Source organism: Mobula hypostoma, chromosome 8 (genome assembly GCF_963921235.1).
Source record: "Mobula hypostoma chromosome 8, sMobHyp1.1, whole genome shotgun sequence".
Taxonomy (NCBI): domain Eukaryota; kingdom Metazoa; phylum Chordata; class Chondrichthyes; order Myliobatiformes; family Myliobatidae; genus Mobula; species Mobula hypostoma.
The window spans coordinates 62,460,482-62,478,204 of NC_086104.1; the positions used below are offsets into that span (position 1 = coordinate 62,460,482).

General features: G+C 37.9%; 1 protein-coding gene across 2 annotated transcripts in view; it reads right to left on the reverse strand.

Moving 5' to 3' along the window:
• LOC134350577 (exportin-1) overlaps window positions 1-17,723 on the reverse strand; it is a 67,691-nt gene that overhangs the window by 10,633 nt on the left and 39,335 nt on the right. For both annotated transcript variants that reach the window (XM_063055982.1, XM_063055983.1), the window contains 5 exons: window positions 15,380-15,536; window positions 14,262-14,425; window positions 11,328-11,462; window positions 4,594-4,777; window positions 3,347-3,453 (listed from right to left, as the gene is read on the reverse strand). In XM_063055982.1, coding sequence (XP_062912052.1) covers window positions 3,347-3,453; window positions 4,594-4,777; window positions 11,328-11,462; window positions 14,262-14,425; window positions 15,380-15,536 — 747 coding nt within the window. The remainder of the gene's footprint in view (window positions 1-3,346; window positions 3,454-4,593; window positions 4,778-11,327; window positions 11,463-14,261; window positions 14,426-15,379; window positions 15,537-17,723) is intronic.

Genomic DNA, 17,723 nt, shown 5'->3' on the forward strand with positions numbered 1-17,723 from the left:
AGTCATAAGCTGGCAAATTCCTTAAATTCAAACTCAACGAGGAAGATTGAAGAAACTAATCTTAATATAGCAACCGAATAAATTACTACGAGAATTATGAGCTGGTATTTAAAAACTTGTAATGGGGATGCAAATGCAGTATTTATATTTAAACTGCTTAACTATAGGTGGCAGAGTGGAGCAACACTAGGTTAGATGATATGATGAGTTTGGCCAGCAGGCAGTGCTATAGACAACTCTCTCAAATTTAAACAAGTGACCAAAAATAGGATAAATTCAGCCAATTTCCAACAGCTGTAATACCATTTTCCCCTCTTTTGTCATGGATGGGTTTTTCTTATCTCTACTGCTGGCCACCATCTTACATTGCTTTCAACAGAACTACTACTATTGTTTATTGATGCCCTTAGTTGGCTTCTTCAGTCTTGATTCTATAGTGCACAGTGCAATATTGTGTTATTTTACTATTTTAAGGCAACCTCAACTTTAAAATCTGATTGAAACTGATACACTCCAGCTGGCAAGTCCGCATGACTGAGAAGTCATCCAATAAAACACTGAGAAGTCTGTTTTATCACATTCACCGTTCCCATTCATTCATTTCTTTTAAGGCCATTCCCAACCATTGCTCAGATTATCAGGATCCAATTGTTTCTTTACCCACATTTAAGTTAGTATAAATCTTGAGCATTTGGCCTATATTCATTGCAGCAAAGAAGAATATGGGCTTATCGTAGAAACTCAAAAAATTAGACAGACTAGATACAGAAAGGATGCTCCTTGTAGGTGAAGATTCCAGAACCAGAATTCAGTTTCAGGATATGGAGATTCCATTTATTTTTATTTTATTTTATTTAGATTCATTATGGAACAGGCCCTTCCGGCCACACAACCCAGCAATCCCCCAATTTAATCCTAGTCTAAGCACTGGACAATTTACAATGATCAATTAACCTACCAGCTGGTGCGTCTTTGGACTGTGGGAGGAAACCCATGTGCTCACGGGGAGCATGTACAAACTCCTTGCAGCCAGCGGCAGGAATTGAGCCAGGGTCACCTATCCTGTAAAGCGTTGAGCCAACCACTATGCTACCATGCCTCTCCTTCAGAACAAAGCACAGGGAAAATTTCCTCATTCAGATAGTAGATCTGTGGAATTCCATACCACAGAAGACAGTGCATGGCAAGTCATTAAATATATGTAAGTTAGCAGATATTTCTTAATTTCCAAAGGGATCAAGGGATTTGTAAAGACCACAGGATCAGGACATTGAAGTGGACGATTAACTCTGATGGCACTGAATTGCGTAGAGAGCTGAGGGACCAAATGACATGTTGCTTTTGCCTACGTTTTTAGTCTTCCAAAGCTGGTTATTCTCTGGGATAATGGCAATGGATTGGAAATTGGCAAAAATGTTATGGATAAATACAAGGGAATAACAATGAATTCAGGCCAATTAATAACACACAAATTAATAGAAAGTACAAGATAAATAGCATTTAAAGTAGCACCCTTTAGCAAAATGTAAATGTGGGTCCCAGATGGAGATGGCAGAATTTTAAGTGGGGGGAAAAGGAAATGGCAGAAGAATTAAACAAATACTTTGGGTCTGTTTTCATGGCAGACGAAAGAAAATCTCCCAGAAATGCTGGAAACCTTAAAGAACGATAAATTACAAGGACCTGGTGATCTACATTCTACAGTTTTGGAAGCAGTGGGTCCTATGTTTATCATCTTCCAAACCTTCAAGATTATGGAATGGTTGTTGTAAAGAACAGATAGCAAATGTGTTTAAGAAAGGAGATAAAATGTTGGGAATTTCAAATCTGATAGCCAAATATCAGTTACAGGAAAAATAAAGGAATCTATAATAAAACAAAGCATATAGGAATTTAGTAACAATGCATCCAAAGGGATTTTAAGGACAATTGTGATTGACCAATCTGTTATGTCAATCAAGGATGCATCTTGTAGAGCAATTAGGAGAGAGAACTACTGCAAGTAGCGTACGTGGATTTTCGATAAACATTGGGATAAAGTTCCACATGAGATGATGTTGAACAAAGTTAGAATATATGAAATCTGGGGTGTGCCTTTAAAAAAAAACACAAAAAACCCCACAAAATAGGAATGAAAACGCAAGTCTTAGATTAACTTGAAATGACTACTGTAATTTGTAGGGATTGGGCTTCAGCCCCAGCCCTTCACAATCCATATAAACAATTCAGCCAAGGGGAACCAAATATAAACTTGTCAAGATTCCAATGACAGTAAGTGAAGTAAAAATGTGTGTCGAAGCATCGCAAAAAGACACGTAGACATAATGAGTGTGAACAATAGTGAGTAAAGTACAAAATGGGAAAATATTTTATTAACTAGAGAAAATCTGCAGATGCTGGAAATCCAAGCAACAGTCAACTGTACTCTTTCCATAGATGCTGCCTGGCCTGCTGAGTTCCTCCAGCATTTTGTGTGTGTTGCAAATATTTCATTATCCACTTTGGTTAAAAAAATAAATGATTGGAATTTTTAAGTGTGAGAGACTGAAATGTAAATGGCAGCTGGCTTTTAACTTGCAAAGATATAAAGATGTGTTAGCATAGGGCTTGGTTTCCTTACCTAAAAAAGGGATATACTTATTATAAAGAGAGTACAGCAAGGATTCACTAGACTGGTTCCTGCAAAGGCTTCTCATTCATTTGAACCGTACAGAATTAAAGTGACAACATTGAAAACTATAAAGTTCTTATAGGGTTCAACATGGAAGATGCATGATGCAGCTAAAGGAGACTGGAGATAAAGGCCATTAGACCATTAAGGGCTGAGAGCAGAGGAAAAAAAAAATCTTCGCTCAAAGGATAAGTGTTGTGAATATCAGAAATTAATAAGAATGAGATGCTGCAAGAATTAGTTAATGATTATGGCTCAGGAAAATAAAAATGAGGCAGAATACCATAACTTGATGAATGGCAGAGCAGTTGAGGGCCAAGTGGCCCAGTCATTCTCCGATTTCATATGGACATACAAACCAGAGAAAGATGCTTAAGAAAGCAGAACATTGCCAGGAGCACAATTTTTTAAAAATGTACAAACTTTTAATAGGAAAAAGACTATCCCTCTACACATTGTTTAATTTCAAAATCCACAATGGTCCACTTTGAAAGCAACAGCACAACGAACAATTCTAAATGTATTAGATCATTCTTGGGTGGTGAGGGGTGCTAGAAAGAGCAGGGAGGAAGAACAGCAACACAAAAAGGCAGAACAAACAGCGTTTGAAAATTCTTCATCTTTGTTACAGAAAAGATTTTGACTGTAAAATGTTACTACTTATTCACTACTTACCATCTGTGGATCATTGGACCTGCTCACCCAACCGGAAATAAGCTTCAGCGTCTCCCTTTTTACTGTCCGCATACTTCTGATTAAGGGCTGTTTTGTAACCATATCACCTATGGTGCAAGGACAGTAAAATAGTATTCTTTGCAATCCCCTGAGTATGCTTTTCTTTATTTATGGCTGATCCATATTTAATCTCAGATGCACTTTCATATGCAAAAACCTCTTGAAAATGTTTAGTAACACATACCACTGAAACAGAGAAATCTAAAGACTTACAAACCCAAAAATGAAATTTTTCAGAAATGGTCAATCCCATATCCTTGTTCCTGATGTTTTCTATCTAGAGACAAAAGCTGCTCAATTTATATCCTGTTAATCCTTCTTGGAATCTTGAAATTAAAGATGTTAACTTGGTCTTTTAAAATTCAGCATCACTCGTCCCCTATCTGTCCTATGTCAGGATGCAATCTAACAAATGAACAGTGTAAAGTCCAGGTATGGAGATTAAAGCTCAACTCCAAATAAAATCTCACCAGAGCCTTCTGAAATCTCTTCCAAGACTTATTTTTGTATCCCAAACTGGCTGCTATAACCTGAAATCTCATGAACCAACACATTAAGATTCCTCCATCCACTAGTATCTTGTATCAAACCTTACATCGCTGACTTCAATATGTTATTTTTCCATTGAAATTCCTATGGCAACACCAACAAGTGTCATCATCTTGAGAACAACTAGTTACTAATTTTATGCTTAGCCAGCACCATGATTCCTTTTGTACAAAGCTTCAGAACTCTGAGATGCACACCATTCTGACCAGGGAATTTATTTGAGCTATGAAATTGCTCCCCAATTTTCTCTTCAGTAAAAAAAATACTTGAAACTCATTATACACCTTTATCGAGATATGCTCTTCTAGCAGAATCCTGGTAAATTTCCTCTGCACCCTCTCTAAAACCTTTACCTCCTTCCTTCAATGAAGTGACCAGAATTGGACACAATATTACAAGTGTGCTCTAACTAGGGTTTTGTCACAGGACTTTAAATAGCATTAATGTTAACCAAGCTGGTATACGTTTGCAAATCAGTTTTAAAATTCCTATTTACAGCTCAAATTCTGGTTCCAAGTTAAGTAACTTTAAAGTTCGCACAATTTGCGTTGCAAAGCAACTGCTTTAATTCAAATGTATTGATTGCTTTGCAAGAGACTTATTTTAAATATGAAGTACAAATCAAATATTCTACAAACCATTTGTTTGAATTGCTGCTGAAATATTTTCACTCAGGCACTTGTACACATTCAGCATATCCAGATAGATTCGACCAAGCTGAATGACAAATGGATGACCAACTGCTTTACACGCACGAACATTAGTTTTCAGAATACTTCCAAGCTGTTTCACTGTCTCAGGGTCCTTAAGAATGTCAACATTCTACAGTAAAAGGAAGAGATAAATTAGCTTCAATATTGGTATACATAGAGTGGAGATTTTCTGCAGATGTAAATGAGATCTAATCTTCTAGAGTGCCTTATTGTTGGCAAGGACACAAATTCACACATAATTTTGTGGCTTCTTCTTGCAAATATTAAAGTTCAAAGTAAATTTTATTATCCAAGTATACATATCTCAGGATATCAAGTGGATATAAGACTGCTAGAAAATGAGGTCAGACAGAAAAATAACAGGGGCCAAGGAGATGGCAGATGAACTAAATGAGTATTTTGCATCAGTCTTCACTGTGGAAGACACTATCAGTGTGCCAGATGTTGAAGGGTGTGAAGAAAGAAGTGAATTCAGTTACTATTACAAGAGAAAAGGTGCTCAAAAAGCTGAAAGACCCCAGGGTACACAAGTCACCTGGGACCAGATGAACTGCACCCTAGGGTTCTGAAAGAGGTAGCTGTAGCGATTGAGGAGGCAATAGTAATGATCTTTCAAAAATCATTGGACTCTGGCATGGTGCCAGAGAACTGGAAAATTGCAAATGTCACCTCCATTCTTTAATAAAGGAGGGAGGCCACAGAAAGGAACTTATAGACCAGGAAGTCGGATGGTTGGGAAGCTGTTGGAGTTGTTAAGGATGAGGTTACAGAATACTTGGTGACAAAGGACAAGATTAGGCCAAGCCAGCATGATTTTTAAAAAAAGGTAAGATCTTGCCTGACAAACCTGTTGGAATTCTTTGAAATTACACACAGGACAGATAAAAGGGATGCAGCAGATGTTGTATATTTGGACTTTTAGAAGGCTTTTGACAAGGTGCCAAGAGCCCATGGTATTACAGGAACATTACCTGATGCTGAGGCTTTATAATCAATGGTGAGGCCTCACCTTGAGTATTGTGAAGAGTTTAGGGCCCCTCATCTAAGAAAATATGTGCTGGCATTGGAGAGGGTTCAGAGGAGGTTCACAAGGATGATTCCAAAATTGAAGGGGTTATAATACGAGGAACATTTGATAGATGTAGATCTGTACTTGCTGGAATTTAGAAGGATGAGGGGGATCCCATTGAAATTTTAAGTGTTAAAAGACCTATTCAATACATGTCGAAAGGATGTTTCCCCATGGCAGGGAATCTAGGACAAGAGGACACAGTCTCAGGATAGAGAGGCATCCATTTAAAGCAGATATGCAGAGAAACTTCTTTAGCCAGAGGGAGGTGACTTTGCAAAATTTATTACCTCGGGTAGCTGTGGAGTCCAGGTCACTGGGTGTATTTAAAGCATAGCTTGACCAATTCTTGATTGGACATAGCATCAAAGGTTATGGGGAGAAGGCTAGGGAGTGGGACTGAGGAGGGGAAAATAGTGGACTGACGATGGACCATAACGGCCTAATTCTACTCCTATGCCTTATGGTCACGCACAACCCTGAGATTCATTTTCTTGTGGGCACACTCAATAAATATATAGAACAGCAACCACCAGAATCAATGAAAGACCACGCAACTAGGGCATTCAACCAAACCGTGCATATACAAAAAGAAGAAATAATAATAATAATAAAAAAGCAATATATATCGAGAACGCGAGATGAAGAGTCCTTGAAAGTGAGCCCATTGGTTGTGGGACCATTTTAATGACAGGGCAAGTGAAGTTGAGTGAGGTTATCCCCTTTGGTTCAAGAGCCTGATGGCTGAGGGGTAATAACTGTTCCCGAACTTGGTGGCGAGTCCTGAGGCTCCTGTACATTCTTCCCGATGCCTATTGGCAGCAGTGAGAAGACAACATGGCCCGGATGGGGGAACCTCTGATAATGGATAGTGTTTTCCTGTGACAGTGTTTCATGTAGGTGTACTCAATGTTTTGAAGGGCTTTACCCATGATGAACTGGGCTGTATCCACTACTTTTTGTAGGATTTTCTGCTCAAGGGCTTTCCAGACTGTGCCACAACCAGTCAGTATACTCTCCACTACACATCTATAGTGGTTTGTCAAAGTTTTATATGTCATGCTGAATCTCCACAAACTCCAAAGTAGAGGCGCTGCAAGGTGTATTCATAATTGCACTTATGTGCTAGACCCAGGACGGGTCCTTCAAAATAAAAATACCTAGAAATTTTAAGTTGCTAACCTTCTCCACCTCTGATTGAAGACTAGCTCATGGACCTCTGGTTTCCTTCTCCTTAAGTCTATAATCAGTTCCTTGGTCTTGCTGACATCGAGCAAGAAGTTATTGTTGTGACACCACTCAGCCAGATATTCAATCTCCCGGATTTACCTCTACCTTTGATTCGGCCTACGATAGTGGTGTCACCAGCAACCTTAAATATGGCACCCAAGCTGTGCTTAGCCACAGTCGTAAGCATAAAGCAAGTAGAACAGTAAAGACTAAACACACAACACTTGGTGGTGCACTGGTACTGATGGAGATCATGGAGTAGATGTTGTTGCCAATGCAAACTGGGGTCGACAAATGAGGAAATCAATGGTTCAATGATTCCATTTAATCTGAGAATGTACACAATATACAACCTGAAATTCTTACTCTTCACAGACATATGTGAAACAGAAGAAAAACTGCAAAGAACAAATGGTGGAAAAGACACAAGAAGCCCAAAGTCCAATGGATCCAGGATCCAATTGCACAAGGGTGTACTGAGGCCAAGGTTTTTGAGAATGATAATATTGAATGTTGAACTGTTAGTCAATAAGAGCATCCTGGTGTACAAATCTTTGCTGGCCAGGTGTTCCAGGGTTGAGTGAAGAGCTGATGAAATGGTATCTGCTGTGGACCTGTTGCTCCGGTAGGCAAATTGGAGTGAAGCTAATTTGCTTCTCAGGCAAGAGTTGATGTTTCATCACCAATGTCTCAAAACACTTCATCACTGTGCATTTAAGTGCTATTGGACAAGTTATTCAGGCAGGTCACCATGCTTTTCTTTAACACTTTTCTTAAATGAAACCTGCTTGATGCAAGTTGGTACCAGACACTGCCGAAGGAAGAGGTTAAAGATCTCAGTGAACACTCCAGCCAGTTGATCAGCACAGGTCTTGAGTACTTGGCCAGGTACCCCATCTGGGCTGGATGTTTTTTCGTGGGTTCACCCTCTGGAAGGCTGCTCACATGTCAGCTTCAGAGAATTAAAATATTAGTTAAATGTAACCGATTTCAAAGATTCGATTTAGAAAGCTAACCGCTTCAAACACTGGCAGCTGTAAAATCAGATTAGATTGTCACAAAATATATGTTCTCTGCAAATGTCTTTCAAGCAGCTGAGACAGTATAATTAACATTAAGTACTATGCCCAATTACACTGGTGACTTAAGATTGTCTGCTATATATTTTTTGAAAAACAGCAAAAAAGGCAACTTTATTCATTAAAATTATTTATTTTGCTTACATCTACAAAAAAATCCTTTCCTGACTGAGCCATCATGAATTGTAGGCTTTTAATAAATGTAGCAAAACATCAATTTTAGTACAGAGTATGATTATTACTACATAATCTTCAAATTAATTTATGGCTTGATAAAAACTTCAAGATTAGGTTCAAAAGTTCAACTTCTAATTTTCTCCAAACTAAGACATAGCATCACTTGAGAGAACCATTGTGACAAAATGGGAGCTGATGTATCCTTCCTCTTCAACAAAATGGCCCTCCTAGCTATCAATGTAACAAATGCAATAACATGTTGGTCAGACAAAGAGATACCGCGGATATTTTGAGGAATTATTCCAAAAAGCACAGTTAATTTGTTAGGTTGTAAATTAATTTTAAGTGCTTTAGAAATTGTAGAAAAAACTGACTTCCAGAACTGTTCCAGTATAGAACAGGACCAAAACATGTGTGTCAGTGTAGCTGTCTCAGTTTTACATCTATCACAATAACTATCAACATTAGGAAACATTTTAGACAATCTCTCCTTCGTCAAAGAGTACCGACGTACAATTTTAAATTGAATCAGTGAATGACTAGCACAGATTGAAGAAGAGTTTACCATCTTCAAAATCCGCGTCCAGTCTTCCATCATAAAAGTCAAATTAAGTTCCTTTTCCCAATCTTGTTTAATCTTAAATAAAGGACGCTTGTCCCATTGTAATAGTAAATTATAAATTCTTCCAATGGAACCCTTCATCAAAGGATTCATACTCGTAATAGTATCCAACAGTATCTTTCATACCTATGTTTGATTTTGAGAAAAGATGGGGTTCATTTGCTTGTTACTATCATTTGAGTTAATTGATAGATTTCCTCTTCTAATTGTAAATTTTTGGTATTTTTTTTCTTGCTGGCGGTTTAAATGTTTATCTTTAGAAGCTTTTTGTATGACGCATGGCTCCGGGGTTGAACACCTAATGGGGTTTTGTCCCCCCTCACTTTTTCTTGCTTAGTAGGGTTTTTTTCCCTTTTTTTTGTCACCAAAATTTTTTTTCAATCTTTAAAACAATGTTTTTTTTTTCTTGAGACATTGTAAGCGTTGCCTACTTCGATGTACTCTTGTTAATTTTGGATAATAATAATAAAAAGATTTGGAAAAAAAAAGAAAACTTCAAGATTAAAATGTCTTTCACAGATCCTTGCCGAACAGCAATGTACAAGAGAAGCCTTTCGATTAGATTCATTGCCTTTCCAGACTGGAGATCCTCTACTGCCATGATGAGGCCAAACTCAGGTTGGAGGAGCACAAACACATATTTAATCTGAATAGCCTCCAAACCTACAGCATGAACATTAATTTTCCAGATTCTGGTAATCAACCACCCCCTCCCTTTTTCCTATTTCCCATTCTGGTTACCCTCTCATCCTCTGTTCTTCTCAATGCCATCACCACCTTCTGGCTGCCCTTCTTCCCTTTCTTCCATGGTTCACTATCCTGTCCTATCAGATATCTCTTGTCCTTCAGCCCTCTATCTCTTTATCCATCATTTCCCAGCTTAATTCATAACATCCCCCTCATCCTTCACCTGCTAACATAGGACTTCTGCTCCCCCTTCTCATTCTGGTTTTCGCACACACTTCCTTTCCACTCCTGAAAGGCATCAATCAAAAACATCACCTGTTTCTTCGGCTCCACAGATGTTGCCTGAGTTCCTCCACCATTGAGTATATGCTAAATTTTGGGTAAAACACTTTTTGTCCTATTAAGTCTGTGCCAACTCCGAAAGCAATTCCATTCTTCCCACTAATTTTTCCTCTGCACCTTCTCTCTTCTTGACCCCTTCAACCTCCCCCAGATTCTGCCACTCGCCTATAAACAAAAGGTAATTTATAACAGCCCAATGACCTACAAAAACACACATCTCTAGGATGGGATGGAAAATGGAGCATTCAAGAGAAACCCATATGGTTACAGGAAGAATGTGTAAACTCTAGTTAACAAATCTGAGTTGAACGAAGGTCATGAGGCTTTTGTGACTCGTGGTGTGCCGCAGGGATCAGTGCTGGGTCCCTTGTCATTTATATTAATGATCTGGATGATAATGTAGTTAACAGGAGCAGAAAATTTCCAGGTGACATCAAGATTGGGGGTGAAGTGCACAATGAGGAAGACCATCATGGCTTACAGTGGGATATGGACCAGCAGGGGAAAAAAGGGCTGAAAAATGGCAGATGGAATTTAATGACCAACCTGAGTAGGTCTTACACAGTGAATGGTAGGGCACTGATCAGTGTGGTCAAACAAAGGGATCTGGGAATACAGATCCATAATGCATTGAAAGTAGTGTCACAGGTAGATTAGGTCAAAGTTTTTGGTACATTGGCTTTCATAAATCAATGTACTGAGTACAAGAGATGGGATGTTATGTTGAAATTGTACAAGATGTTGGGAGCCTAATTTGGAGGACTGTGCGCAGCTTTGGTCAACTACCTCTAGGATAGATGTAAGCAAGGTTGAAAGAATACAGAGAAAATTTACAAGGATGTTGCTGGGTCTAGAGGACCTGAGTTATAAGGAAAGATTGAATAAATGTATTCTTTAAAATGTAAAAGATTGAGGGGAGATTTGATGCAGGTATTCAAAATTATGAGGGGTAAAGATAGGGTAGATGCACGCATGCTTTTTCCACTGAGGTTGGGTGGGACTACAACCAGAGTTCATAGGTTAAGGGTTGAAGGTGAGAAGTTTAAAGAGAACATGAGGGAAAGAGTCTTCACTCAGAGGGTTGAGAAAGTGTGGAATGAGCTGCCAGCACAAGTGATGCATGCAAGCAAGCTTGATTTCAACGGTTAAGAGAAGATTGGATAGGTATATGGATTATAGGGCTTGGAGGACTATAGACCCGGTGCACGTCAACAGGAGTAGGCTTAAATAGTTTCGGTGTGGACTAGATGGGCCGCAGGGACCACTTCTGTACTGTACTTCTCCAGGATTCTATGGCAACAGTTCTGTTGACTGTGTTACAAACTATGCTATAGAGAATACTAGAGGAATCCATCTACATTTTTATAATTACAATGAATGTATTACAAAACATCAATTATTAGCTTAACTTTATATATACAAGCATACTGTATAATCAAATAACTATACTTACTTTAGTTGCTTGTTGTATTATAGAATCCCAGACTTGATTTGGCAGCATCATGTATTTTTCTATTAAATGCTCTTGCACTGCCTGATCTGTCTGAGCACCAATCATATAACCAACAGCTTCATAAAAAGTGTGAACCTATTGGCAATACAAATAAATATTAATTATGCAAAATGTAGAAAAAATGGTTAGTACTGAATCACCAATGCTTTCACTTTGAAATTAACTTTAACTACATGCAAGGAGAGTGCCTCCACCCAGAATAAAGAAACTCACATGACTGGCTGTCCATGCACTACTTTGTACAAAATTTTCAGCAAAGATACATGGCCTCTTTTTGAATAATCTGAGAAATCATTTGAAAACCCCTTCCAAATAGGTCCTACTGGATGGTAGAGTTCAGTCACAAGAGCTTCAGATGGATGCAACTACAGCAAGTTACCCTCCACAGCATTTCACATTTCAAATTTGGAAAAAAACAATTGTTTGTATTTATGTCACTATGTCAAAATGTTGAACCTCAAAGTCTCAAATCACATGGGATTGACAAAAATTTGGACTCAGAAGTCGCTTGGTTATAGAAGATAGAGGATAGCAGTGGAGTGGTACAACTAGAGGTCTGCAATGTAGATGATCTCATTAGCAAGTTCAAGGATGAAGCAAAAACTGCTTAAGATTAAAGTGGTGTGTTTTGACAAGTCAAATGCAAGAGGAAAGCACATAATAAATAGCAACAAAAATAAAATGCTGGAGGGACTCAGTAAGCCAAGGAGGACCCTTTGGATCCCTGATGTACAGAAGGATTTTGCATGTCCATAGCTCCATAAAAGTGGTAAAACAAGTGGATAGGGTGGTAAAGATGGCATGCATGTTTACCTTTATTGATAGGAACATTGAGTATAAAAGTTGGCAAGTCACATTGCAGCTGTGACAATTTTGATAATAAAATTTTGATTAGGCCACATATGGAATATTACAGGAAGGACATGGAGGCTTTGGAAAGGGTGCTGAAGAAGGTAATCACGATGTAGCCTTCATTACAGAGTGTTATCTACAAGGAAAGGCTGGGAGAGTTGTATGGTAATCATACAAGATTAGTTTAGATTGGTGTCATGGTTGGCACAGACATTGTGGCCTAAACACCTGTAGTGAGCCGTACATCCAAAAGAATTACAAGGAGTTCACCAAAAGGCCCATAATGATGCAAGATAGCTTACAAACACCCTAATAGAGAAATGGAGACATATTCTTCTGAACTCTAGTAAGTACAGGCCCAGAGCCATCATATGCTCATTCCCGGAATCATTATCAAGAATCTCCTCTGGACCCTCTCCATTGTCAACACATCCCTTCTTCACTGTGGACGACACTAGCAGTATGGTGGAAGTTCCAGGTGTTGAGGGCATGAAGTGTGTGAAGTTACCATAACTAGACATGAGGTTCTTGGGAAACTGAAGGGTCTGAAGGTAGATCAGTCACCTGGATCAGGTGCTGTACATCCCAGGATTCTGAAGGAAGTGGATCATGGAGGTATTAGTAAAAATCTTTCCAGAATCACTAGATTTTTGCCTGACAAATCTGTTGGAATACTTTGAAGGAATAACGAGCAAGATTTAAAAAAAAAAGGAGAATCAGTTGATGTTGTGCACTTCGATTTTCATTTGGGCTTTGACAAGGTGCCACACATGAAGCTACTAGCCCATGGTATTACAGGAAAGATTCTCACATGGATAAAGCAGTGGCTAATTGGCAGGAGGCAAAGAGTGGGAATAAAAGGAGCCTTTACTGGCTGACTAGTGGTGTTCCACAGGGGTCTGTGTTGGAACTAAATCTTTTTACATTATGTGTCTACAACTTGGATGATGGAATTGATGGCTTTGTTGCAGTTTGCAGACGATAAGCAGATAGCTGGAGGAACAGGTAGTTTGGAGGAACTAGAGAGGCTACATAAGTACTGAGACAGATTAGGAGAATGGGCAAAGAAATGGCATATGGAATACAATGTTGGGAAGTGTAAGGTCATGCACCTTGGTAGAAGAAATGAAAGGGTTGACTATTTTCTAAATGGAGAGAAAAGAAACTGAGTTACAAATCTGACTTGAGAGTCCTTGTGCAGGATTTCCTAAAGGTTAATTTGCAGGTTGAGGAAGGCAAATGCAATGTTAGTATTCATTTCAAGAGGATTAAAATATACAAGTACGGATGTAATGTTGAGACTTAATAATGCACTGATGAGGAGTATTGTGAGCATATCTTAGAAAGGATGTGCTGAAACTGTAGAGTGGGTTCAAAGAAGATCCACGAAAATGATTCCAGGATTGAATGGTTTGTCATATGAAGAGCATTTGATGGCTTTGAGCCTGTATTCAGTAGAATTCAGAAGAGGGGTGACCTAATTGAAACTATCGAATGGTGAAAGGCCTTGATAGAGTGGATGTGGAGAGGATGTTTCCTATGGTGGGTGAGTCTAAGACCAGAAGACAGACACAGTCTCAGAATAGAGGTGTATTCTTTAAAATGGAGATGAGGTAGAATTTCTTTACCCAGAGAGTGGTGAATCTGTGGATTAATTTGCCACAGGCAGCTGTGGAGACCAAATCTTTATGTATATTTAAGGCAGAGGTTGATAGAGCATTGATTGTCAGAGCATGAAGGGATACAGGGAGAAGGCAGGAGATTGGGGCTAAGGGGAAAATTGGATCAGCCATGAGGAAATGGTGGAGCAGGCCCAATGGCCAAATGGCCTAATTCTGCTCCTATATCTTAAGGTCTTGAATAAGGGGCCCAAAACTGTTTACAATCTACCAAGTATAGTCTAAACATTACATCCTTTCTTTTATATTCTCCTACATCACATGGGAAAATAAAATGGACTTCTCAGATAATATACTTGATTTTGAGCTCCTAAATGCAAATTCATTTAAAAAAAATACCTACCTGTTGTGGTTGAAGATCACAAATTATTGTATTAATATTATTCAAAATCTCATCAATGAATGGCATCACTTCTCCAACTTGCACCTGAACAAAATGTCGACGACATTTCTGAGCAATTTTAATGAAAGTATCACATGCCATATCTTGAACTCCATCATGAGTTTCTAAGTTCAAATAATAAAGTTAATAATTATAAATGTAGCTAAGAATTCAAATGATTGAATGCATTGCCACATAATCTACTTAAAACGAAAGAAATGTTAGAGAAATTCAATTACATTTCAGTGATTAACCAATATAGCTGTGTGACACAAATGATTAAACATTGATTGAACATCTCAAAATAAGGCTATTAGGAGTTTCAAGTTCTATTCCAGATGTCACCACATTACATAGGCTAATGCTACAGGAGGCATGGAAGAATGCAATGAGTTGAATATTCTGACTGTTGCTGTTTGACATCGTCTTTGTGCACAAAGTTTCCTAATAAATGATCTTTAAAAATCATTTGAAAGTATACCTTTTTTTGAAAAAATAATAATATTCAATTTAATGAGAATCAGATTTGATCTGTTTGCTAAATGTGAACACCAGCCCAGGCAAAATACTCACATCATGCCACTTCCATTCTTGGAATTTCAAATGGCTTCTACACAACTACCTTGAATTTAAATGTAAATATTAACTGCTGCTTTAAATTCAACTACAATGAGTTTTCAATCTAACCAGCACAAAAAATTAATCAGATACTGCAAATTTTAAATCAGCAATTACTTTAAATTTCATTTTGAAAAATGATTTTAACTTTAATGAGCAAGATATTGGGCACTACATATTGCAGTTATATAGGTATAAACAAAGAAATTCATTTTTTACAACACTGAAATTTCTTTGGCTATTCCAAGCAACTTATCTCAAAGTGTGGATACATCAAGGATGGTAGGATTAAAGCTTCTTTGGACAAATGAATATTTCAAAAGTTTATGCATGTCAACATTAAACAGGAATTCAAAAGAAGCTTAGCTTAAATGGGCCAAGACTTGTCAGTTGTGCTTTTGAACTCTTTAAGGCTCCAAATTTTATAAATTATACACTTCTTCCATTTGCAACAAACTTACCATGCATAAATTCAAACAGTTTATTAACCACTGTCTTTAAAAACTTCCAGTGAGCTCTCAAGAAACGTGGGTACTGTCCAACAATATACATGATATTTGAAGCAATAATGGCTTTGTTGTCTTTACCCCTCTTCTGTTCACACAATCCCAAAAGATCCTGGAATTAAAACAAAATATTCATTACTGCTCGAATTTGAACAGGCTGTGAAAGGTCATAGTTCTGGAAAAGTAACAAATTGCTATTCACAACAGTCCAGGGTATTTTTTACAATTTTAATTTCAGATTTCCAGTATTTGTAGTATTTTGATTTTATCAAAATTTCATGTGACCATACCAACCTAAAAAATATTTTAAAACTTCTCACAATAATCACTGAAAGTGGTCTTCAACTATATCCAATGAAATAAAAAGATTAAATCGGGAAATTTATAAAAATCAGAACTTTTACCAAGTATGTTAACCAGCAAAAAACTGATTTGAAAAATGTTAGTAAAGAAGTGGCCCATTAAAGGAAGTACTGGTGAGTAACTGAAAGCTTAATTCCTTTCTATTTCAAAATGATTTTAATTGGCAATACTAAATCACAGAATAATTTACAAGAGTCTGGCATTTGGTTCATTGCTTTTAATCACAAAGCCTTCTAGATCAGGGGTTCCCAACTAGGGATCCATAGACCCCCTGCTTAATGGTATTAGTCTATGGTATAATAAAAAAGGTTGGGACCCTCGATCTAGATCAATCCCAGCTCAGTGCAGAACTTGAGGGATTATAGTGCATCTAGCACTTTTAAAATGTAGTATATCTGTCTCTAACAGACCTTCTAGCATAATATTTAAAACCCAACTACCATCAAGAAGGATCTTACTCAAACATTTTATAAACCTTCTTGTAATTGATGTTTCCTTGTTCAACTAATTAATCTTGCATCCAACTTGCCATTCCTCCTTGAACCCACCAGTTTTAATGTTTCAACCTTAACAGAAGTTCAGAACATTAAAAGGTACAGAGGTTTCACAAATGCTTGATATGCCAGACATAAAATCCACATGGTAAAATGTACTTGAATTTTAACCTATCACGTTCAGTCTACCTTAAAAAAAATCAGTTCAATCATCCATCCAAAATTCTTTACTTAACTTGTCTCATCGTAAATGGGGATCTGTTTCTGATTCAGTGCAATCAGGCAACATTTTGCAGCTGAAAGGGTCTCGATGATGAAATTTTGCAGTCTCGAGTTCATTGCATGATCACCCATATGTTATATCGTCAATGTCCAACAATTGCCATAGAAGGGGGTGGAGTCACAGCTAAGGAAAGTGTGTGTAATGGATCAAAGGCTTCAAGTTTTCACCAATGTAGTGTATGAAACTTCTGCTCATCCAGAACTTCATGTTAGAAAAGCAACTGATTAACTATTAAGAAAGATGGTGGTAAGGAAGTACTTCTAAATCAAATAAATGATGCAAATTTTCTTAATTTCTTTTAAGACACTGCACAAGCAAAGCCAGCTGGTGGTGTAGTGGTATCAGCACTGGACTTCCAAGACAGATGGTTCTAAGTTCAAACCCAGCCAGGTCCCAACCTGGACAGCAGCAGTATCTGTGCGGAAGAAAGGCCTGGCAATCTACTTCCGTATCTTGCCATGTAAACCCCTTTGGAACCTATGGTCCATAAGGTCATGAAGAGGTTGACTCAACTTAACGACTGAACAACAACAAAAATAGGCAGAGGATAAACAAGCCAAATATCTGGACTTGAAACAGATGGAAAAATGGGAAGAGGATTCCAATAATCTTGACGTCATGGCTCATTCTCATTCTTTCAAGCACAACTAATCTAATGAGAGGTGGACCACTTGGTTGTTGGCTATCAAGACAGTGGAATGGGGATGGCACTTTGAGTGGGAAATGGAAGACAGAAAGTGTTCTAAAAGCACTTTGTTCAGGTACACACACGCACGAGAAATTCTGAATCCTTTATTTGACTGCACCACACAGGAAGTAGGTGGCAAACAAGTCTGTTGATGTGCATAATTAATACATGTAAAAAATTAACAAATCTGTAAATCTACTGAGGACCTATGCTAGCTCAAACACTTTATAATGCAAAAACAACTGGAAGAATCAAATTTTCCCCTACAGGAGAATTATTTAACTATAGGTTGGAAATTTACGACAATATAGTCATTTGGTACCAGTAGCAATGCTAACATCCATATTCTTAGGCCTGAGATTAAGATTGAGACTGAGATTAAGATTGAGAATTCCTTAGTACAACATTTGATCTTTCACTATTTCACTCATATGAGCCACAACTTCAGGTTGATTTATTCCTTCCATGTTT